Genomic DNA, 24,761 nt, shown 5'->3' on the forward strand with positions numbered 1-24,761 from the left:
AAGAGATGGAACTGGAAAAGATAGTAACACCCCAGGAACCGCCTTGACGCGTGTTTCGCCTGAGTTTTCGTCAGGAGCCTAATGAGGTTATATACCAGGGTATATATACACGAAGCAAACGGTGCGTCAGTGATGAGAATATCCATAGCAGCTGGAAGTGGCGGCGCAGCCCTGCCATGATGAGAACACCCACATCCCGCGAGCGCTGCGATCAGCGTAATGGCCAGACGTGAGATGTCATGTCCGGTCATTACGCCACGTGACAGCAGCCTAAGGGTATGTTACCACATGCAGGATACGCTGCAGATTTTGCATGCATTTTTTTTTTTTTAAACCAAAACCAGAATTGGATCTAGAGAGCAGACTGAGAAGACCTTCCTTTCTATATTTCTTCTGTTTAGATTCCATCCCTTGTTTTGTCTTAAAAAATTCATAGCAAATATGCACTGTGGGAACAAGTTCTTAGAGAGACCCAGGAGCCATGTACAATCTTATGCACGGTCCTCACTAAGGCTGTGTTCACACCTGCGTTGGTGTGTTCCGTTGTTCTGCTCCGTCAGAGAAGCAGAACAAGGGAACAGAACAAACGGTTCCGTTGCACGACCGATACCACCGGAACCCATTGACTTTAATGGGTTCCGTCAGCGTTTCTGTGATTTTACCAGACACAATAGCTAGTGTCCCTGCCGCATCTGCCCCTAAGGCTATGTTCACACGGGGTATTTTGCCGAGTTTTTTGACGCGGAAACCGCGTCGCAAAACTCGGCAAAAACGGCCCGAGAACGCCTCCCATTGATTTCAATGGGAGGCGTCGGCGTCTTTTTCCCGCGAGCAGTAAAACTGCCTCGCGGGAAAAAGAAGCGACATGCCCTATCTTCGGGCGCTTCCGCCTCTGGCCTCCCATTGACTTCAATGGGAGGCAGGAGAAAGCGTATATCTCGCTGTTTTATGCCCACGGCACTCAATGGCCGCGGGCGAAAAACGGCGCGATAATTGCTGCGAAAATCGGCGTGCAGGGAGAGGAATATCTGCCTCAAAGTTCCAAACGGAATTTTGAGGCAGATATTCCTCCCCCAAAATACTCCGTGTGAACATAGCCTAACAGAGCCACTGACGCAGATGTGAACATAGCCTAATGTAACACGCAATAGAACATACCGTCATTTTTATTGCTTGGGATTCCATATGTCATTGCGTTGCAGTTGTTTTTCTCTCTAAAGTGACAACCACTGGTATTCGTGGTTGTCACTTCCTTGACCGTACATAGCATGGAAGGGGCAGAAGTTTCAGGACATTATGTACATTTGTAGTTTCAGAGTAGAATCTCTCTGTACTGTCGATGTATATAGAATACTAAAGAGCAAACACACTTCCTATCCTCTATACAAGCCTATTGGGTTATGCCAGGTATAATCCGGATCTGTAATATTGACCAAATAACATCTGTAACCCACGTGTTTCACGCCCTGCGGCTGCTTGAATTGTGGCAGCGCTAAAACGAGACATCTCCTGAGCTCACACACCATTAACTATTTATTTACCACGTGGCATGCAGCGAGCTGCTCTCTCAGGTTCTGTATCTCAGCATCCTTTCGCCAGATCTCTTCCCTGAGAGCGTCCATGTCGGCGGACTCCATGCTGACAGCGTAGAATCACTTCGTACTCTACACTTCCGGTAACATGACTGCTCGTGGTGCCAGGAGTGTTTGAATAGAGCGCCCTCTAGCAGTCACTGTAGCTATGTCACTATAAAACTATGACTTTCACTAAAGACTGCACTGCCAATTAGAAGGATGAAATAACCACCAACAAGAAACCGATGCAACGTCATGGATTCAGCACAATGAAGTATATTATTCCCATTTACCACACTTTTGTTCTATGTACAACAGCCCAAGTGTTATTAAAAACACCAGCAGATTGCAGTCATTGTTTATGGGGGCACAAAGTCCCAGGGCCCCCATCCCCAGAGGGGCCCCCTGCCAGAGGTGCAAAAAGATCAGCCCACTGCCGCCAGTGGGATCACTTCCACTCCTGGCCCAGTTGCAGCCACCGCGACCGAGCCTAGGGAAGAAGGCAGAGGACATCAGCATCCCGGCGCAGGCGGCACGCCACCCGCACCGAGTAATGGCAAGCGGAGCGTGACGCTTGACATAAAAACAGTATTTAGCTGAGATTCAGTTTTTGGGATTATTTTCCATTTATTATTAACTGTATGTGGGCACTAAGGCATTATTTCTGCAAGGGTGGACAAAGGGGGCACTAAAGGAGACACTGCTGTATGGGAAGCTAAAGGTGGCATTATTACTGTGTGGAGCAATAAAGGAGGCAATATTACTGTATGGTGGGCACTAAAGGAGGAATTATTGCTGTATTGGGGCACAAAGGTGGTACTAAAGGAGGAATTATTGCTGTGTGGTGCCATTAATGAATGCGTTATTACTGAGTGAGGGTGCACTATTACTGAAGGGGCACTCTTACTGTATTGGGGCACAAAGGGGGCACTAAATGAGCCATTATTACAGTATGGGGCACTGTGAATGGCAGGTTTGTTAAGGGAATGGAGTATAGTTGGGGATGGGGCTGGAAAAGGAACCAACATGTAAGGCTATGTTCACACGGGGTATTTTGCAGGAGGAATATCTGCCTCAAAATTCCGTTTGGAAGTTTGAGGCAGATATTCCTCTCCCTGCACGCCGTTTTTCGCGCCGTTTTTCGCCCGCGGCCGTTGAGCGCCGCGGGCATAAAACAGCGCGAAATACGCTTTCTCTGCCTCCCATTGAAGTCAATGGGAGGTCAGAGGCGGAAGCGCCCGAAGATAGGGCATGTTGCTTCTTTTTCCCGCGAGGCAGTTTTACTGCTCGCGGGAAAAAGACGCCAACGCCTCCCATTGAAATCAATGGGAGGCGTTTTCGGGCCGTTTTTGCAGAGTTTTGCGACGCGGTTTCCGCGTCAAAAAACTCGGCAAAATACTCCGTGTGAACATAGCTGTGCCAAATTATGCACAGATGGGTCGTGACTGGAAGAAGTCGTCATGGTGGTCTTGGCCAGATGGAGGAAAAAAGGGAAAGTAAGTGACTCGAATATGAGAAGACGTCAGCTGTGAGTGACTGGATGTAACTACTGTATTCACTTATATGGTCTGTAGAGCTTCTGTGTAGAACCGATATCTACCTCTATATGGTCACTATATGGTGGTCTTTGTATAGTGGTTTTAATTCAATAACAGTATGGGGGTTTTATTCAGTCCTTATGTGGTAGCATTATTTGGACCTTTTTCAGTGTTATTATTGCTAATATTGTTCTTTGTATAGCAAGTTGAGTTCAGTAACAGTATGCAGGTAATATTTAATCTCTGTATTTGGATGGATGGTCAATTTGCTTACACTACCGTTCAAAAGTTTGGGGTCACCCAGACAATTTTGTGTTTTCCCTGAAAACTCACACTTATATTTATCAAATGAGTTGCAAAATGACTAGAAAATATAGTCAAGACATTGACAAGGTTAGAAATAATTATTTTTATTTGAAATAATAATTTTCTCCCTTAAACTTTGCTTCCGTCAAAGAATACTCCATTTGCAGCAATTACAGCATTGCAGACCTTTGGCATTCTAGCTGTTAATTTGCTGAGGTAATCGGGAGAAATTTCACCCCGTGCTTCCAGAAGCCCCTCCCACAAGTTGGATTGGCTTGATGGGCACTTCTTGCGTACCATACGGTCAAGCTGCACCCACAACAGCTCTATGGGGTTGAGATCTGGTGACTGCGCTGGCCACTCCATTACAGATAGAATACCAGCTGCCTGCTTCTTCCCTAAATAGTTCTTGCATAATTTGGAGGTGTGCTTTGTGTCATTGTCCTGTTTTAGGATGAAATTGGCTCCAATCAAGCGCTGTCCACAGGGTATGGCATGGCGTTGCAAAATGGAGTGATAGCCTTCCTTATTCAAAATCCCTTTTACCTTGTACAAATCTCCCACTTTACCAGCACCAAAGCAACCCCAGACCATCACAATACCTCCACCATGCTTGACAGATGGCGTCAGGCACTCTTCCAGCATCTTTTCAGTTGTTCTGCATCTCACAAATGTTCTTCTGTGTGATCCAAACACCTCAAACTTCTATTCGTCTGTCCATAACACTTTTTTCCAATCTTCCTCTCTCCAATGTCTGTGTGCTTTTGCCCATATTAATCTTTTCCTTTTATTAGCCAGTCTCAGATATGGCTTTTTCTTTGCCACTCTGACCTGAAGGCCAGCATCCCGGAGTCGCCTCTTCACTGTAGACGTTGACACTGGCGTTTTGTGGGTACTATTTAATGAAGCTGCCAGTTGAGGACCTGTTAGGCGTCTATTTCTCAAACTAGAGACTCTAATGTACTTGTCTTGTTGCTCAGTTGTGCAGCGGGGCCTCCCACTTCTCTTTCTACTCTGGTTAGAGCCTGTGTGTGCTGTCCTCTGAAGGGAGGAGTACACACCGTTGTAGGAAATCTTCTTGGCAATTTCTCGCATGGAATAGCCTTCATTTCTAAGAACAAGAATAGACTGTCGCGTTTCACATGAAAGCTCTCTTTTTCTAGCCATTTTGAGAGTTTAATCAAACGCACAAATGTAATGCTCCAGATTCTCAACTAGCTCAAAGGAAGGTCAGTTTTATAGCTCCTCTAAACAGCAAAACTGTTTACAGCAGTGCTAACATAATTGCACAAGGGTTTTCAAGTGTTTTCTAATCATCCATTAGCCTTCTAACACAGTTAGCAAACACAATGTACCATTAGAACACTGGAGTGATGGTTGCTGGAAATGGGCCTCTATACACCTATGTAGATATTGCATTAAAAACCAGACGTTTGCAGCTAGAATAGTCATTTAGCACATTAACAATGTATAGAGTGTATTTTTGATTAATTTAATATTATCTTCATTGAAAAAACTGTGCTTTTCTTTGAAAAATAAGGACATTTCTAAGTGACCCTAAACTTTTGAACGGTAGTGTATATAGCAAAAAAAGGAAAAAAACAGCGCTCAAAGCAAACCAAGTATCTGCACGTTACCAGTAAAAGGATGAATAAACTCCTTGGTATAGAATAAACGGCAATAGTAGAGGACAAGTAACAGCACCAGGGCTTCAATGATGGAGAGATGTTGGTTTATTGACCACAGAGTGAACAGAATGAGCAACGTTTCAGTTCATACCTGAACCTTTCTCAAGCTTATCAAAAGTGCATAGTGGCAAATATATATAGGAAGTACATAAAGTATACAGTATGTAATGCAATAAATTCATAATAATAAACATAAAAGAGCATACATATGTAAAAAGTGAATCCATATAAAACAGTGTCAAATGATTAGTGTATTTAAACAATGTCTCCCAATTATGAGGAAAAAAGAAATAAAATATGCAATATAAACTAAAAAACGACTATTATATTTGATTACAGTTAGGTCCAGAATTATTTGGACAGTGACACAAGTTTTGGCATTTTAGTGGTTTACCAAAACATATTGAATATACAGTTACATAATCAATATGGGCTTAAAGTGCAGACTCTCAGCTTTAATTTGAGGGTATTCACATCCTAATTTGATGAAGGGTTTAGGAATTACAGCTTTTTAATATGTAGCTGCCTCTTTTTCAAGGGACCAAAGGTAATTGAACAATTAGCTCAAAAGCTTTTTAATGGGCTGCATGGGCTATTCCCTCGTTAATCCATCATTAATTAAGCAGGTAAAAGGTCTGGAGTTGGTTCCAGGTGTGGCATTTGCATTTGGAAGCTGTTGCTGTGAACCCACAACATGAGGTCAAAGGAGCTCTCAATGTAGGTGAAACAGACCATCGTTAGGCTGAAAAAAATTAAATCCATCAGAGAGATAGCACAAATGTTAGGAGTGGCCAAATCAACAGTTTGTTACATTCTTGAAAAAAAAGCGCACTGGTGATCTCGTGAACTCCAAAAGGCCTGGACGTCCACGGAAGACAACAGGTGGATGATCGCAGAATCCTTTCCATGGTGAAGAAAAACCCCTTCACAACATCTACCCAAGTGAAGAACACTCTCCTGGAAGTAGGTGTATCAGTATCTAAGTCTACCATAAAGCAAAGACTTCATGAGAGCAACTACAGAGGGTTCACCACAAGGTGCAAAACATTAATCCGCCTCAAAAATAGAAAGGCCAGATTATACTTTGCCAAACAACATCTAAAGAATCCAGCCCAGTTCTGGAACAGCATTCTTTGGACAGATCAAACTAAGATCAACCTGTACCAGAATAATGGAAGAAAGTATGGAGAAGGCTTGGAACGGCTTATGATCCAAAGCACACCACATCCTCTGTAAAACTTGCAGGAGGCAGTGTAATGGCATGGGCATGCATGGCTGCCAAAGGCACTGGGTCACTAGTCTTTATTAAAGATGTGACTTAAGACAGAAGCAGCCGGATGAATTCTGAAGTGTTCAGGGATATACTTTCTGCTCAGATTCAACCAAATGCAGCAAGGTTGATGTAACGTCTATGGCCACGGTCCGTCGTTCGGTCGTTAACCTCGACGGCCATGGCCATGGACAGCTTACCTCGTTGCAGCGTCGTCCTCCTGTCAGGCGCCACACTCACTTCCAATCTCAGAGTGTTTCAGGCGGGCGCGCTAGCCCGCGCGTGCATAGCCTTAAAGGGCCAGTGCGCGCATTTTTGCAGGAACTCTGCAATCTAGCCCAGGATGCCCTGGGCTATAAAAAGGGCTCTGCCCCCTTGCTCTTTGCCAGAGCGTTGTTCGTTACCCATTGTTTGTCGTGCTTATAGTCTCCCAGTGTCTTCCAGTTTCCCAGTGTACCTTGCTCCTGTATCCTGTATCCCGTATCCTGTTTCCGTGCTAACTAGTGCTATTGCCGTGCTGTGCTATTGCCGTGCTGTGCTACAGTCTACACTTGATCTGCTACGCCTCACCTGACGACTTTCCGCCGCCTGGTCCTGGACGTGCCTGCCTCGCTACTGCCTATGATTGCCTCAGGTACCCTCGCTGAACTAATTGAACTCTGTACTTACCTGTTTGGCGAGCTGCCATCCCGCTACGCGGTACGGCCCAGTGGGTCCACACCCCGCATCGTGACAGTTGATTGTACGTCGCTTCACAGTACAGATGGACAATGACCCAAAACATACTGCGAAAGCAACCCAGGAGTTTTTTAAGGCAAAGAAGTGGAATATTCTGCAATGGTCAAGTAAATCACCAGCTCTCAACCCAATAGAGCTGCATTTCACTTGCTTAAGACAAAATTTAAAGGGGTTTTCCCACAAGAGACAATTATGACACATCCACAGGATATGTCCTAAATGTCAGAAAGATGCGGGTCCCAGCTCTGGGACCCACACCTATCTCCAGAACGGGGCCCCCTAAACCCCGTTCAGCCACTGTGTGTTGCGGCTGAATGAGGTGTTTTCCGACCATGAAAAGCGTTATATGGTCGTGAGATACACTACCGTTCAAAAGTTTGGGGTCACCCAGACAATTTTGTGTTTTCCATGAAAACTCACACTTATATTTATCAAATGAGTTGCAAAATGACTAGAAAATATAGTCAAGACATTGACAAGTTTAGAAATAATGATTTTTTATTTTAAATAATAATTTTCTCCTTCAAACTTTGCTTTCGTCAAAGAATGCTCCATTTGCAGCAATTACATCATTGCAGACCTTTGGCATTCTAGCTGTTAATTTTCTGAGGTAATCGGGAGAAATTTCACACCATGCTTCCAGAAGCCCCTCCCACAAGTTGGATTGGCTTGATGGGCACTTCTTGCGTTCCATACGGTCAAGCTGCTCCCACAACAGCTCTATGGGGTTGAGATCTGGTGACTGCGCTGGCCACTCCATTACAGATAGAATACCAGCTGCCTGCTTCTTCCCTAAATAGTTCTTGCATAATTTGGAGGTGTGCTTTGGGTCATTGTCCTGTTGTAGGATGAAATTGGCTCCAATCAAGTGCTGTCCACAGGGTATGGCATGGCGTTGCAAAATGGAGTGATGGCCTTCCTTATTCAAAATCCCTTTTTAGCTTGTACAAATCTCCCACTTTACCAGCACCAAAGCAACCCCAGACCATCACATTACCTCCACCATGCTTGAAAGATGGCGTCAGGCACTCTTCCAGCATCTTTTCAGTTGTTCTGCGTCTCACAAATGTTCTTCTGTGTGATCCAAACACCTCAATCTTCGATTCGTCTGTCCAAAACACTTTTTTCCAATCTTCCTCTGTCCAATGTCTGTGTGCTTTTGCCCATATTAATCTTTTCCTTTTATTAGCCAGTCTCAGATATGGCTTTTTCTTTGCCACTCTGCCCGGAAGGCCAGTATCCCAGAGTCGCCTCTTCACTGTAGACGTTGACACTGGTGTTTTGCGGGTACTATTTAATGAAGCTGCCAGTTGAGGACCTGTGAGGCGTCTATTTCTTAAACTAGAGACTCTAATGTACTTGTCTTGTTGCTCAGTTGTGCAGCGGGGCCTCCCACTTCTCTTTTTACTCTGGTTAGAGCCTGTTTGTGCTGTCCTCTGAAGGGAGTAGTACACACCGTTGTAGGAAATCTTCAGTTTCTTGGCAATTTCACGCATGGAATAGCCTTCATTTCTAAGAACAAGAATAGACTGTCGAGTTTCACATGAAAGCTCTCTTTTTCTAGCCATTTTGAGAGTTTAATCGAACCCACAAATGTAATGCTCCAGATTCTCAACTAGCTCAAAGGAAGGTCAGTTTTATAGCTCCTCTAAATAGCAAAACGGTTTACAGCGGTGCTAACATAATTGCACAAGGGTTTGCAAGTGTTTTCTAATCATCCATTAGCCTTTTAACACAGTTAGCAAACACAATGTACCATTAGAACACTGGAGTGATGGTTGCTTGAAATGGGCCTCTATACACCTATGTAGATATTGCATTAAAAACCAGACGTTTGCAGCTAGAATAGTCATTTAGCACAGTAACAATGTATAGAGTGTATTTCTGATTAATTTAATGTTATCTTCATTGAAAAAAACAGTGCTTTTCTTTGAAAAATAAGGAAATTTCTAAGTGACCCTAAACTTTTGAATGGTAGTGTACGTAAACTGCGTAACTCGCGGAACTACGCTGGTTACGTAACTCCAATAGTAGTGAATCTCAGTTACAGAAGCTGCGTAGCATGCGAGCTACGCTGTTTCCATAACTACCCTTAAGTTCTATGAGACTTACGTAAACAGCGTAGCTCTGGGTGTTACGCTGTTTACGTAACTCACGACCATATAACGTTTTTCATGGTCGGAAAATTGGGACCCGCATCTATCCGACATTTATGACATATCCTGTAGATGTAAAGAGAAAAATAATTTTTGAAGCAGCACAAATCCAGAATCTGGTGCGGTGCACGCTGTCAGGTCAGGCAAACCCACTCCAGCATCTTGTAAATTCCAAAAGAAATAGTAGGACAACAGCACACGTCTCCAAATCTTCAAAGTGGTTTTTATTGTCAAGACATCCACAATCGACAGGCAACGTTTTGACCCATAGTGAGTGAGGGGTCTTTGTCAAGCCTAACATTATGTCTAAAAACATCATTTTAAATAGGTGAATACAAGTAATCACATGCTCCATTTCAGCCAGTGAAAATCGTGAACCCGGTCTCCCAGGTGAAACATACATTAATCTTAATGACAATCTTCAACTTGTTATATAATAATCCAAAAGTGTAAAAATGCAACATACAATACATCTTCAATCCATCCTTAATATCGATACATCAATCATTATTCTTATAGTGGAAAATGAAGGAGGGCAGTTCACCACACTCCAGGTTCCAGTTACGATCATAGAACGCTGCTGCGCATGCTCCGCAATCAGTCATCTCCGCGGCACAGTGAAAACAAGCATTTGACCAAAAAGAATATCACAATCGTGTGTCAATAGATAAAATAATATCCTCCATCACACCACCCATGGCGAGAATCCATCGATATATATAGCACAATTGTAACTATATACACAAACTACTCGGGACGAATTCAATGCAGTTGTCAAGGACGCCGTCACAAGTGACAATAAGTCACATGTGACTGGGTGTCCAGAATCAATGAAAAAAGGGGAGAAAGGGCAGGTTATATCTGCCTCTAGCTACTAATATAGATCACAAAGTGATAAGATCTTCAAATAATCTACTGTGTTAAATCGCCTACATGAATTGGATCACTAAAGTGATATCGTAATATCTGTCCGATGATATACATCAGACAATTATACCGCAAAAAAAACACAAGACTATAAATTGATTATCGATCATCACTTGTGACCTCCCCATTAAGATCCCTATGTTCTCAATAATCAATGCACAAAACGCTAGCAATGGATGAAAACATGAGAGGAACAATTGTGATCTTCATTCTGGTCATATAACCAATGGTGTGTGGTGAATGGACCTCCATCAAGAACATTCTTTAGCTGTAAAAGATATTTAAAAAGACATTTAAGTATCAAAGAAATCACCCATCATGTGTACATTGTTAATAAAAAAATGTTAAAAACAGCAATGGGATCTCAAAGTCCAGGTATTATCTTATATTCTAGATTCAAACCTTTAGGATGTAAGGAATCTAGTTCAAAGATCCAACGTAATTCCTTATTTTTCAATAGCTTCTGTCTGTCCCCTCCCCTTCTGAGTATCGGGACACAATCTATTGCCCTAAATCTCAATTGATTTAACTGGTGATTTTTCTCAATAAAATTCCTCGGTAATGGAAGTTCCATCATTTTCTTCCTGATTGTACTCTTATGCTTATTAATTCTCAATTTAATAGGCATAGTCGTCTCTCCTATGTAAATTAATGAACAGGGACATGTGATCATATACACAACGAAATCTGAATTACATGTAAACCTATGTCCAATATTGAAGACCTTCCCAGTGTAGGGGTGCTGAAATTTATTCCCCTTCAAAATATTGTTGCAATTGCAACAATTTAAACACAGAAAATTTCCATTTTTAGGGGGGCAAAGTAACAATTGTGTGTTTTTCTTTCTACTCCCCACATCTGACTTGACCAATGTATCTCTGATATTCTTAGTCCTCCGATAGGACATAATAGGTGGTGGTCTCAACGTATCAATCTCATTATGTCCCTTCGACACTATTGGCCAATTCTTTCACAAAATATTACCTATACGGCCACTCAAATTGCCAAAGGTTGAAATGAACGGTATACGTTCAACTTGTTTATTCTTGATTTTAGACTTCACAACATTCTCTAGTCTATCCCTATGTTTCTGCACAAGATTCCTAGGATACCCTCTTCTCTTAAATTTATTACACATCTGTGTCAACCTAACTTGTTTTTGTGTGGTGTCTGACACAATTCTATCAACTCTTAGCAGTTGACTCCAAGGCAAAGACTCTATCATGTGTCTAGGATGGTTACTGCTATATAAGAGGAGATTATTTCTGTCTGTGGGTTTCACAAATAAGTCTGTGGAAAATACTTCATCTTTCAATTGTACCAATGTCCACCTTTGAGGAGGAGCATGTCTACACCTCCACCTTTATGGGCCACATCCGCTGCTGGTGGAGATTTATTGATGACATTTTTGTCATATGGGAGGGTGACAGGTTGTGTCTAGACCAATTTCTGTTGGAACTTAATACTCACATTCCAGCTCTTCAATTTACTATGGTTTGTTCTGACCGAGAATTACAATTTTTGGATACGTTGGTACAATGTAATTTTTCATTTTCACTGCCCTTTTGTAATAAAATCTAAGAGACACCTGTGGGGTCAAAATGCTCACTACCCCCCTAGATGAATTCCTCAATGTGTGTAGTTTGCCAAATGTAGTCACTTTTGGGGAGTTTCCACTGTACTGGTACCTAAGGGGCTTTGCAAAAGCGACATGGTGCAGAAAAACCAATCCAGCAAAATGTGCTTGCCAAATGGCGCTCCTTCCCTTCTGAGCCCTGATGTGTATTCATACAGTGGTTTATTACCACATATGGGGTATTTCCGTACTCTGGAGAAGTTTCTTTACAAATGTTACAGTGCTTTTTCTGCTTTATTTGATGAGAAAATGAAACATTTTGACCTAAAGCTACATCTTAGTGGAAAAAAAATGTAATTTTTACTGCACAATTCTAATGAAATCTATGAAACACCTGGGGGGTCAAAATGCTCACTACACCCCTAGTTGAATTTCTCTAGGGGTGTAGTTTCCCAAATGGAGTCACTTTTGGGGGGTTACCACTGTACCTTAGGAGCTTTACAAATGAGACATGGTGCCGAGAAATTAATCCAGCAAAATCTGTACTCCAAAAGCTAAATGGTGTGCCTTCCCTTCTGAGCCCTGATGTGTATTCATACAGTGTTTTGTTACCACATATGGGGTATTTCCGTACTCTGGAGAAGTTGCTTTGCAAATGTTATGGTGCATTTTCTCCTTTATTTGATGAGAAAATGAAACATTTTGACCTAAAGCTACATCTTAGTGGAAAAAAAATGTAATTTTTCATTTTCACTGCCCAATTCTAATGAAATCTATGAAATACCTGTGTGGTCAAAATAATCACCACACCCCTAGATGAATTCCTCTAGGGGTGTAGTTTGCCAAATGGAGTCACTTTTGGGGGGTTTCTTTTGTTTTTGCACCACAAGACCTCTTCTAACCTGACACGGTGCCTGAAATATAATTTAAGAAAAGGAAGGCCGAAAAATCCACTAGGTGTTCCTTTGCTTCTGGGGCTTTTGTTTCAGGCCCGTAGCACACTAGGGCCACATGGGGGATATTTCTAAAAACTGCAGAATCAGGGCAATAAATATTCTGTTGTGTTTCTCTTGTAAAAACCTTCATTATTACAGGGAAAATGGTTTCAAATGGAATTTCTGCAAAAAAAATGAAATTTGCAAATTTCCCTTCCACTTTGCTTTAATTCCTGTGACACGCATAAAGGGTTAAGAAACTTTCTAAATGCTGTCTTGAATACTTTAAGGGGTGCAGTTTTTAAAATGGGGTGATTTGTGGGGGTTTCTAATATATAAGACCCTCACAGCCACTTCAGAACTAAACTGGTACCTGTAAAAATAGCCTTTTGAAATTTTGTTGAATATATGAGAAATTGCTGCTAAACTTATAAGCCTTGTAACGTCCTAGAAAAATAAAAGGATGTTCAAAAAATGATGCAAACATAAAGTAGACATATGGGAAATGTAAACTAGTCACTACTTTGTGTGGTATAACTATCTGTCTTACAAGCAGATACATTTGAATTTAGAAAAATTATAATTTTTGCAAATTTTCTCTAAATTTTGGTGTTTTTCACAAATAAATATTGAATTTATCGACCAAATTTTTTCACTAGCATAAAGTACAATATGTCACAAGAAAACAATCTCAGAATCGCTCGGATAGGTAAAAGAATTCTGGAGTTATTACCATTTAAAGTGACACGTCAGATTAAAAAAATTAGGCTGTGTCATATGGTCCAAAAGTGGCTTCGTCCTTAAGGGGTTAAAAGACAATTATAAATATATTCATAATTTTATGTATATATAAAAACAACTAGAGGTACAAATCTAACAAATACCAAGGAGTATAGTCGGAAATTAATCACCTGAATATTGCTTATATTATATACAGTGAAGGAAATAAGTATTTGATCCCTTGCTGATTTTGTAAGTTTGCCCACTGTCAAAGACATGAACAGTCTAGAATTTTTAGGCTACGTTAATTTTACCAGTGAGAGATAGATTATATTTAAAAAAAACCTGAAAATCGCATTGTCAAAATTATATATATTTATTTGCATTGTGCACAGAGAAATAAGTATTTGATCCCTTTGGCAAACAAGACTTAATACTTGGTGGCAAAACCCTTGTTGGCAAGCACAGCAGTCAGACGTTTTTTGTAGTTCATGATGAGGTTTGCACACATGTTAGATGGAATTTTGGCCCACTCCTCTTTGCAGATCATCTGTAAATCATTAAGATTTCGAGGCTGTCGCTTGGCAACTCGGATCTTCAGCTCCCTCCATAAGTTTTCGATGGGATTAAGGTCTGGAGACTGGCTAGGCCACTCCATGACCTTAATGTGCTTCTTTTTGAGACACTCCTTTGTTGCCTTGGCTGTATGTTTCGGGTCATTGTCGTGCTGGAAGACCCAGCCACAAGCCATTTTTAATGTCCTGGTGGAGGGAAGGAGGTTGTCACTCAGGATTTGACGATACATGGCTCCATCCATTCTCCCATTGATGCGGTGAAGTAGTCCTGTGCCCTTAGCAGAGAAACACCCCCAAAACATAATGTTTCCACCTCCATGCTTGACAGTGGGGACGGTGTTCTTTGGGTCATAGGCAGCATTTCTCTTCCTCCAAACACGGCGAGTAGAGTTAATGCCAAAGAGCTCAATTTTAGTCTCATCTGACCACAGCACCTTCTCCCAATCACTCTCAGAATCATCCAGATGTTCATTTGCAAACTTCAGACGGGCCTGTACATGTGCCTTCTTGAGCAGGGGGACCTTGCGGGCACTGCAGGATTTTAATCCATTACGGCTAATGTGTTACCAATGGTTTTCTTAGTGACTGTGGTCCCAGCTGCCTTGAGATCAATAACAAGTTCCCCCCGTGTAGTTTTCGGCTGAGCTCTCCCCTTCCTCAGGATCAAGGATACCCCATGAGGTGAGATTTTTTTTTTTTATATATAATCTATCTCTCACTGGTAAAATTAACCTAGCCTAAAAATTCTAGACTGTTCATGTCTTTGACAGTGGGCAAACTTACAAAATCAGCAAGGGATCAAATACTTATTTCCTTCACTATATAAAGAACAAGAATTAGATGTGTGGAATATAAGCATAATCTACACTAAATCCTTTTGGGGATATAGTTTCTAGTGTGAATATCCACTCCAGTTCTGTTATGGGGTACTGAATCAATTATTTTGAAACGCAACTCTGATGTATTGTGTCTGCACTCTACAAAGTGACTAGACACAGGTAGATCTCGTCTTTTAGTATTGATACTGGACTAATGAGGGTTACTTCAGTGGTGGTCTCATCTACATAATGTAAGCCACATGAGCAACTTAATAAATAAATTGCATATGTGATTTTACACGTATAGAAACCTTTGATTTTAAAAGTTTTACCTGTCTGAGGATGACAAAAACTGTCACCCTTAATCACTGAAATCAAAAGAAGAAGGAGTGGGCACTGCTAAGCTGGAGACAACAAAAAACTTCCATGTGACTGTTAACAGGTTCCCGACCGCTGGGCGTATTTATACGGCCAGCGGTCAGGGTCTCTGAAGTCCGCCGTATAGACTAATTACGGCGGCACTTCAGAGACTGTGCACGCGCGATCGCGTGCATACAGCTCTATGCCCTGGCTGATGCTAATAGCCATGGGCACTGGGCAGAATGTCAGGGGCCAATCTTTTGGCCCCTGAACATGTGATCGCTGTGACAACCAATCACAGCGATCACATGCATTTCTGCATATAAAACAGTGTGCACGCGATCGCGTGCACACAGCCCTGTGCCCACGCTGTTACCAACAGCTCTGGGCACTGGGCAGAGTATCAGGGACCAATCTGATGGTCCCTGAACATGTGGTCGCTGTGAAAACCTATCACAGCGACCACATTTATTTTATTTTGACTTTTCTGGCAGTAAATCTCCTGCCTCTTTTCTTCTCCTCAAACATTACTTCAGTTTGAGGAGAAGAAGAGACTCGGGAGAATTGCTGCCAGAAGATTACAGTGAAAAAAAATACAGTTACACTCTAAAACATTCTCTGTATAGATAGATTTCTATCTATCTATACAATCTATCTATCCATCTATCTTTTTTTCTATCTATCTACCTTTCTTTCTTTCTTTTATTCTATTAGAATAGGCAGGTAGGGAGTATATAATTATATATATCCACATATATATAATATATATAGCAATAGCGGTTTATTTTTTTGTTAGCGGTAGTGTAGATATATATAGCAGTTAGTTTGTGTGTTTTATAAAATAAAAAAATAAAAAATTTGTTTAGTTAGTGTTAGTTACGTTATGGCGAGGAAGTTGTTTAGCGCCGAGGAGGCATACGCCATGCTGTGGTCTGAGTCGGAGACCGCATCAGAGATGGCATCCGAGATGGAACCTGTTTTAGGTAGTGACGATGACAGCGTCACTTCAGGTTCATCTTCAGGGGACGTTGTCCCTGATGCAGTTGAAACTGCAGAACATGAAAGCGCAGGGCCAAGTAGCGCTGTAGCACGGGACAGCCTGGTCCCTCCAGTCCAGGCTCTTGTATGTGCACCTGCCCCATCTTTTGGGCCTAGAATCCACGGATTTACTGCCACTCCTGGCATAACCGTGGACAATACAAATTTTGTCCAAATGGATTACTTCCATTTATTTATAACGGACGACATCCTAAATCAGATTGTCCACGAAACAAATTTATATGCCACTCAATATATAAGGCAGAAACCTTCATCCACCCATGCCAGAGATTGGACGCCCACCAATTTGCAGGAATTAAAAAAAAATTTGGGGCTCACCCTCAATATGGGTATTGTCAAAAAGAGCTCCATTAGGTCTTACTGGTCAACAAGACCCGCCCAAGCCACCCCTGTATATTCTGCAGTAATGCCCAGGTCTCGTTATGAGACAATAATGAGGTTCCTCCACTTCAATGACAACGCACAGGCCCCCCCAAGTACCGATGCAAACCGGGATCGGTTGTTCAAAATAAGACCGCTAATAAATTCCCTGAATAATTTATTTCTGCAACTCTACACCCCTGAGCAGAATGTAAGTGTGGACGAATCCCTCCTCAACTTTCATGGCAGACTTAGCTTTCTCCAATATCTACCTTCCAAAAGGGCAAGATATGGCGTTAAGCTCTACAAATTGTGTGGAAGCGGGTCAGGATATACCACCGCCTTCAGGATTTATGAAGGGCGGGACCGCACAATAAATGTTCCTGGATGCCCCCCTGATCTTTCCACCAGCAGTAAGATCATGTGGGAGATAATGCAGCCTCTGCTTCAAAAGGGGTACCACCTGTACTGTGATAATTTTTATTCCAGTGTGCCCCTGTTTAGGCATTTGCATGCTGCAAGGACTGGGGCATGTGGTACCATGCGCAAAAACAGAATTGGTTTTCCACAGCAATTAGTGGGGAAGCGCATGGTAAAGGGGGACTCCTGTGCTTATGCATCTGAAGAATTGCTGGCGGTCAAGTTCAGGGATCGCAAAGACGTGTATGTGCTAAGCACGATTCATACCGCAGGAACAGTGGCAGTGAGGGAAAGAGGGGCAACATCGGACAAGCACAAACCAGTGAGCGTGTCCGAATATAACAAGTACATGGGGGGGGGGGTGGATTTAAGCGACCAGGTTTTACAGCCCTATTTAGTAAAACGCAAAACTAAAACCTGGTACAAAAAAGTGGCCATTTATTTGTTACAGGTGGCCATCCACAACTCCTTTGTGCTCTACAAAAAAAAACAGAGGCAGAGACACATACCTGGATTCCCAGGAAAAAATTATTGAAGGCCTCATTTTTGATGTTCAGGACACCCGAGAATGCCCCCAGTCTGAGGATGTCACGCGACTGACTGAAAGACACTTCATCAGTCGGATTCCCCCAAAAGCAACCAGAAGCAACCCCCAGAAAAAGTGCCGCGTCTGCAGAAAAGACGGGCACCGCAAAGATTCCTGATATTTCTGTCCCTCATGTCCCTCGACACAGGCCTGTGCATTGAGCCATGTTTTAAAAAATACCACACTGTTCTGAATTATTAGATTTTAGTTAATGCGTTGAAAATATATTTGCCCTACATTACGTTTTTATTTTTCCCCTGATTTTACTCCAAGGGTGAGGGAGGGAATGGGTGGGGGGTGGATGTCATGTTTGCATATTCTCTAAAGTTCATCTGCTGGAGAGCTCCATTTGCATAAACCTGCAATTTCTTATTTTAGAAAACCCCAAAAAATAAATTCCCATTATACCCCTAGATGAATATTTTGGGATTTCTGCTTCAAGAGCAGATATTTTGGAAGTGTTATTGAAACTCTGTTGAGTTTTGTCAAGCCAGCTTTGAAAAAAAGCGATTTGTGAAATAAGCTTCTATCGTCCGCCCTGCTACTTCTCTATGTGATAAATAAGGCACACATATTTGGTATCCCCATGCACCGGAGAAGTGGAAGAATGTGAAAGGAGATGAATTTTGGCCGTGGTCTATGCCGTGTGTGAAAAATGCTGGTATAAACTGACGCATTTGCTAAAAAATTGCTAATTTTATTTTGATCCATCTTATTCAAGAAACTTTCAGAAGAAAACTGGACTGTCTAAAAATATGATAAGCCCCTTGAAGAAAACCTTGTGGGGTCTACTTGCGTGAATGAAGTAATTTATAGGGTGTTTCTAATCTTTCAGCAGCATTAGGCCCCCCAGAAAACAGTATGCGGCTATAAAGTCAAGTGCAGAATTCCTGGACCGAAAAGGCCCAAAAGCCTCCTTTTATGCCAAGCCCAGGCACATGCCCGTGAATAAAGCACACATATTTGGTATCCCCATGCACAGGAGAAGTGGAAGAATGTGAAATGCGATGAATTTTGTCCGTGGTCCATTTTGTGTGTGAAAAAGCTAGCATAAACTGACGCATTTGTTAAAAAAAAAGCGAATTTTATTTTGTTCCATCTTATTCAAGAAACTTTCAGAAGAAAACTGGACTGTCTAAAAATATGATAAACCCCTTGAAGGAAACCTTGTGGGGTCTACTTGTGTGAATGAAGTCATTTATGGGGTGATTCTAATGTTTCAGCAGCATTACGCCACCAAGAAAACAGTATGCTGCTATAAAGTCAAGTACAGAATTCCTGGACCAAAAAGCCTCCTTTTATGCCAAGTCCTGGCACATGCCCGCACAGTGAATAAGGCACACATATTTGGTATCCTCATGCACGTGAGAAGTGGAAGAATGTGAAAGGAGATGAATTTTGTCCGTGGTCTATACCGTGTGTGACAAAATGCTATCATAAACTGACGCATTTGCTAAAAAAGCGCTGATTTTATTTTGTTCCATCTTATTCAAGAAACTTTCAGAAGAAAACTGGACTTGCTAAAAATATGATAAACCCCTTGAAGGAAACCTTGTGGGGTCTACTTGTGTGAATGAAGTCATTTATGGGGTGTTTCTAATATTTCAGCAGCATTACGCCCCCCAGAAAACAGTATGCGGCTATAAAATCAAATACAAAATTCCTGGACCGAAAAGGCCAAAAAGCCTCCTTTTATGCGAAGCCCTGGCACATGCCCGCACAGTGAATAAGGCACACATATTTGGTATCCCCATGCACGGGAGAAGTGGAAGAATGTGAAAGGAGATGAATTTTGTCCGTGGTCTATACCGTGTGTGAAAAATACTAGCCTAAACTGACGCATTTGCTAAAAAATAGCTGATTTTTTTTTGTTCCATCTTATTCAAGAAACTTTCAGAAGAAAACTGGACTTGCTAAAAATATGATAAACCCCTTGAAGGAAACCTTGTGGGGTCTACTTGTGTGAATGAAGTCATTTATGGGGTGTTTCTAATGTTACAGCAGCATTACACCCCCAAGAAAACAGTACGCTGCTATAAAATCAAATGCAAAATTCCTGGACCGAAAAGGCCAAAAAGCCTCCTTTTATGCCAAGCCCTGGCACATGCCCGCACAGTGAATAAGGCACACATATTTGGTATCCCCATGCACGGGAGAAGTGGAAGAATGTGAAAGGAGATTAATTTTGTCCGTGGTCCATACCGTGTGTGAAAAATGCTATCATAAACTGATGCAATTGCTAAATTCGTGCATTTTTTTCCAATTTTGCCCACTTTAGAGAAAAAAATAAAAATTATATATACTGACAAATGCCACTAAAACAAAGCCCTATCTGTCCTTTAAAAAGAGTGTAAAATTCAAAGATGAACTTTATTCACCTGCAGAGTTATAGTCATCTAAAGAAGCGCATAGCAAAATTGTCAAATTTGCTCTGGTCATTTAGCTGTAAAACAGCCTAGTCCTTAACCGGTTAAGGAACGTCACCCCTCTCCCTTGTGCTGAACTCCAATCCTCCTTCTGAACAAGAAGACATAAGGGAGAGCAGATCTATCAAACATGATGTGAAAGGACCTTATTACAGTTACTGATCAAAGCTCAGCGCTAAATATACAGTAATACCCATTTGAATATGTTTTTATAATGTGTTCTGTGGTTTTAGATTGGACTACTATATACATGTCAATCAGGGCAGGCCTTAGGATAGATGGCGCCCCATGCGAAATGATCTTTCGGCGCCCCACCCCATCATTAAAAAAAAATGCCCCATAAAAAAATTATAATGCCCCTTTAGTGCCCCCATACAGTATTATAATAATATTTATGCTCACACACATTTTTTGTAAGGCAAAAAAAATCTGCCTCAAACTTCCTTCAGGAAGTTTGAAGCAGATTTTGTATTGACAGCGTAGTTTGACCTTTTTTTTTTTTGCATTTTTTTCTTAAGCCGTTGAAGCTAATGCAAAAGTCTCAGGCAAAAAATCTCCAAACGGGCGTGGCAGGTATTTTCTGTCTCCTATTAATTTCAATTGGAGGTCAGAGGCGGAAACCACTTGAAGACCATCAGCCCCCCACTCACAGCAAAATGACCATCAGCCCGCCACTCACAGTAAAATGACCATCAGCCCCCCACTCACAGTAAAATGACCATCAGCCCACCACTCACAGATTCCCCATGTAGGTGGTGCCACCTAAGCCCCTTGTAGGTAGTGGCACACAGCCACCTTGTAGGTAGCGCCACACAGCCCCTTGTAGGTAGCGCCACACAGCCCCTTGTAGTTAGTGCCACACAGCCACCTTGTAGGTAGCGCCACACAGCCACCTTGTAGGTAGCGCCACACAGCCACCTTGTAGGTAGCGCCACACAGCCACCTTGTAGGTAGCGCCACACAGCCACCTTGTAGGTAGCGCCACACAGCCACCTTGTAGGTAGCGCCACACAGCCCCCTTGTTGATAGCACCACACATCCCCTTGTAGATAGCGCCACACAGCCCACTTATAGATAGCGCCACACAGCCCCCTTGTAGATGGCACCACACAGCCCCCTTGTAGAGGGCACCACACAGCCCCCAGTAGAGAACGCCTCACAGCCCCCTGTAGGTAGTGCCACACAGCCTCTTGTAGGTAACGCCACACAGCCCCTTGTAGGTAGCACCACACGGCCCCTTGTAGGTAGCGCCACACAGCCCCTTGTAGGTAGCGCCACACAGCCACCTTGTAGGTAGCGCCACACAGCCAGCTTGTAGGTAGCGCCACACAGCCATCTTGTAGGTAGCGCCACCCAGCCACCTTGTAGATAGTGCCACACAGCCCCCTTGTAGATAGCGTCACACAGCCCCCTTGTAGATAGCGCCACACAGCCCCCTTGTAGATAGCGCCACATAGCCCCTTGTAGATAGCACCAAACAGCCCCCTTGTAGAGGGCACCACATAACCTCCAGTAGAGAGCGCCTCACAGCGCCCAGTATGGAGCGCCACACAGCCCCCTGGTAGGGAGTGCCACACAGCCGCCTGGTAGAGCGTGCCACACAGCCCCCTGGTAGGGCGTGCCACACAGCCCACTGGTAGGGAGTTCCACACAGCCCCCTCTTAGGGAGTGCCACACAGCCCCCTCTTAGGGAGTGCCACACAGCCCCCTCTTAGGGAGTGCCACACAGCCCCCTGATAGGGAGTGCCACACAGCCCCCTGATAGGGAGTGCCACACAGCCAACTGGTAGGGAGTGCCACACAGCCAACTGGTAGGGTGTGCCACACTGCCCCCTTGTATATGGCACCACACAGCCCCCTTGTAGAGGGCACCACACAGCCCACAGTAGAGAGCGCCTCACAGCCCCCTGTAGGTAGTGCCACACAGCCCCTTGTAGGTAACGCCACACAGCCCCTTGTAGGTAGCACCACACGGCCCCTTGTAGGTAGCACCACACGGCCCCTTGTAAGTAGCGCCACACAGCCACCATGTAGGTAGCGCCACACAGCCACCTTGTAGGTAGCGCCACACAGCCACCTTGTAGGTAGCGCCACACAGCCACCTTGTAGGTAGCGCCACACAGCCACCTTGTAGGTAGCGCCACACAGCCACCTTGTAGGTAGCGCCACACAGCCACCTTGTAGGTAGCGCCACACAGCCACCTTGTAGGTAGCGCCACACAGCCACCTTGTAGGTAGCGCCACACAGCCACCTTGTAGGTAGCGCCACACAGCCCCCTTGTTGATAGCACCACACAGCCCCTTGTAGATAGCGCCACACAGCCCACTTATAGATAGTGTCACACAGCCCCCTTGTAGATAGCACCACACAGCCCCCCTGTAGAGGGCACCACACAGCCCCCAGTAGAGAACGCCTCACAACCCCCTGTAGGTAGTGCCACACAGCCCCTTGTAGGTAACGCCACACAGCCCCTTGTAGGTAGCACCACACGGCCCCTTGTAGGTAGCGCCATACAGCCCCTTGTAGGTAGCGCCACACAGCCACCTTGTAGGTAGCGCCACACAGCCAGCTTGTAGGTAGCGCAACACAGCCATCTTGTAGGTAGCGCCACACAGCCACCTTGTAGATAGTGCCACACAGCCCCCTTGTAGATAGCGCCACACAGCCCCCTTGTAGATAGCGCCGCACAGCCCCCTTGTAGATAGCGCCGCACAGCCCCCTTGTATATAGCACCAAACAGCCCCCTTGTAGAAGGCACCACACTGCCCCCAGTAGAGAGCGCCTCACAGCGCCCAGTATGGAGCGCCACACAGCCCCCTGGTAGGGAGTGCCACACAGCCGCCTGGTAGAGCGTGCCACAAAGCCCCCTGGTAGGGCATGCCACACAGCCCACTGATAGGGAGTTCCACACAGCCCCCTCTTAGGGAGTGCCACACAGCCCCCTCTTAGGGAGTGCCACACAGCCCCCTCTTAGGGAGTGCCACACAGCCCCCTGATAGGGAGTGCCACACAGCCCCCTGATAGGGAGTGCCACACAGCCAACTGGTAGGGAGTGCCACACAGCCAACTGGTAGGGTGTGCCACACAGCCCCCTTGTATATGGCACCACACAGCCCCCTTGTAGAGGGCACCACACAGCCCACAGTAGAGAGCGCCTCACAGCCCCCTGTAGGTAGTGCCACACAGCCCCTTGTAGGTAACGCCACACAGCCCCTTGTAGGTAGCACCACACGGCCCCTTGTAGGTAGCACCACACGGCCCCTTGTAAGTAGCGCCACACAGCCACCATGTAGGTAGCGCCACACAGCCACCTTGTAGGTAGCGCCACACAGCCACCTTGTAGGTAGCGCCACACAGCCACCTTGTAGGTAGCGCCACACAGCCACCTTGTAGGTAGCGCCACACAGCCACCTTGTAGGTAGCGCCACACAGCCACCTTGTAGGTAGCGCCACACAGCCACCTTGTAGGTAGCGCCACACAGCCACCTTGTAGGTAGCGCCACACAGCCACCTTGTAGGTAGCGCCACACGGCCCCCTTGTTGATAGCACCACACAGCCCCTTGAAGATAGCGCCACACAGCCCACTTATAGATAGTGTCACACAGCCCCCTTGTAGATAGCACCACACAGCCCCCTTGTAGAGGGCACCACACAGCCCCCAGTAGAGAACGCCTCACAACCCCCTGTAGGTAGTGCCACACAGCCCCTTGTAGGTAACGCCACACAGCCCCTTGTAGGTAGCACCACACGGCCCCTTGTAGGTAGCGCCATACAGCCCCTTGTAGGTAGCGCCACACAGCCACCTTGTAGGTAGCGCCACACAGCCAGCTTGTAGGTAGCGCAACACAGCCATCTTGTAGGTAGCGCCACACAGCCACCTTGTAGATAGTGCCACACAGCCCCCTTGTAGATAGCGCCACACAGCCCCCTTGTAGATAGCGCCGCACAGCCCCCTTGTAGATAGCGCCGCACAGCCCCCTTGTATATAGCACCAAACAGCCCCCTTGTAGAAGGCACCACACTGCCCCCAGTAGAGAGCGCCTCACAGCGCCCAGTATGGAGCGCCACACAGCCCCCTGGTAGGGAGTGCCACACAGCCGCCTGGTAGAGCGTGCCACAAAGCCCCCTGGTAGGGCATGCCACACAGCCCACTGATAGGGAGTTCCACACAGCCCCCTATTAGGGAGTGCCACACAGCCCCCTCTTAGGGAGTGCCACACAGCCCCCTCTTAGGGAGTGCCACACAGCCCCCTCTTAGGGAGTGCCCCACAGCCCCCTCTTAGGGAGTGCCACACAGCCCCCTGATAGGGAGTGCCACACAGCCCCCTGATAGGGAGTGCCACACAGCCAACTGGTAGGGAGTGCCACACAGCCAACTGGTAGGGAGTGCCACACAGCCCCTTGGTAGGGAGTGCCACACAGCCCCCTGGTAGGTAGTGCCACACAGCCCACAGCCCCCTTGTTGGTAGTGCCACACAGCCCCCTTGTAGGTAGTGCCACACAGCCCACATCCCCCTTGTAGATAGCACCCTGCCTTCCTGTAGATAGCGCCCCTGTAGCTCCCTGAAGGAGCGGAATCTCCTTGTGGCTGGGGATTCCACTCCTGGAGTGCTCCGCTTGATTTCTCTGTCCATATATGGACAGTGACATCAGGGGAAACTCCTGAATCGGAATCCCCGTCCACAGCGTTGCCGACGCTATGACCAGGGATTCCACTCCAGGAGAAG

General features: G+C 44.8%; 1 protein-coding gene across 3 annotated transcripts in view; it reads right to left on the minus strand.

The window, feature by feature from the left end:
• Positions 1-1,680, minus strand: part of MOCS3 (molybdenum cofactor synthesis 3) — a 39,507-nt gene extending 37,827 nt beyond the window's left edge. The window contains exon 1 of one of the 3 annotated variants that reach the window (XM_075862537.1): positions 1,542-1,680. In XM_075862537.1, the coding sequence (XP_075718652.1) occupies positions 1,542-1,637 (96 nt within the window). In that variant the 5' untranslated portion in view covers positions 1,638-1,680. Of the gene's footprint in view, positions 1-1,523 lie in introns of all 3 variants that reach the window. The other 2 variants (XM_075862538.1, XM_075862540.1) reach the window with 2 other exon arrangements.
• Positions 1,681-24,761: the final 23,081 nt, after the last annotated feature.

The sequence above is a fragment of the Rhinoderma darwinii genome, chromosome 4 (assembly GCF_050947455.1).
Source record: "Rhinoderma darwinii isolate aRhiDar2 chromosome 4, aRhiDar2.hap1, whole genome shotgun sequence".
Taxonomy (NCBI): Eukaryota; Metazoa; Chordata; class Amphibia; order Anura; family Rhinodermatidae; genus Rhinoderma; species Rhinoderma darwinii.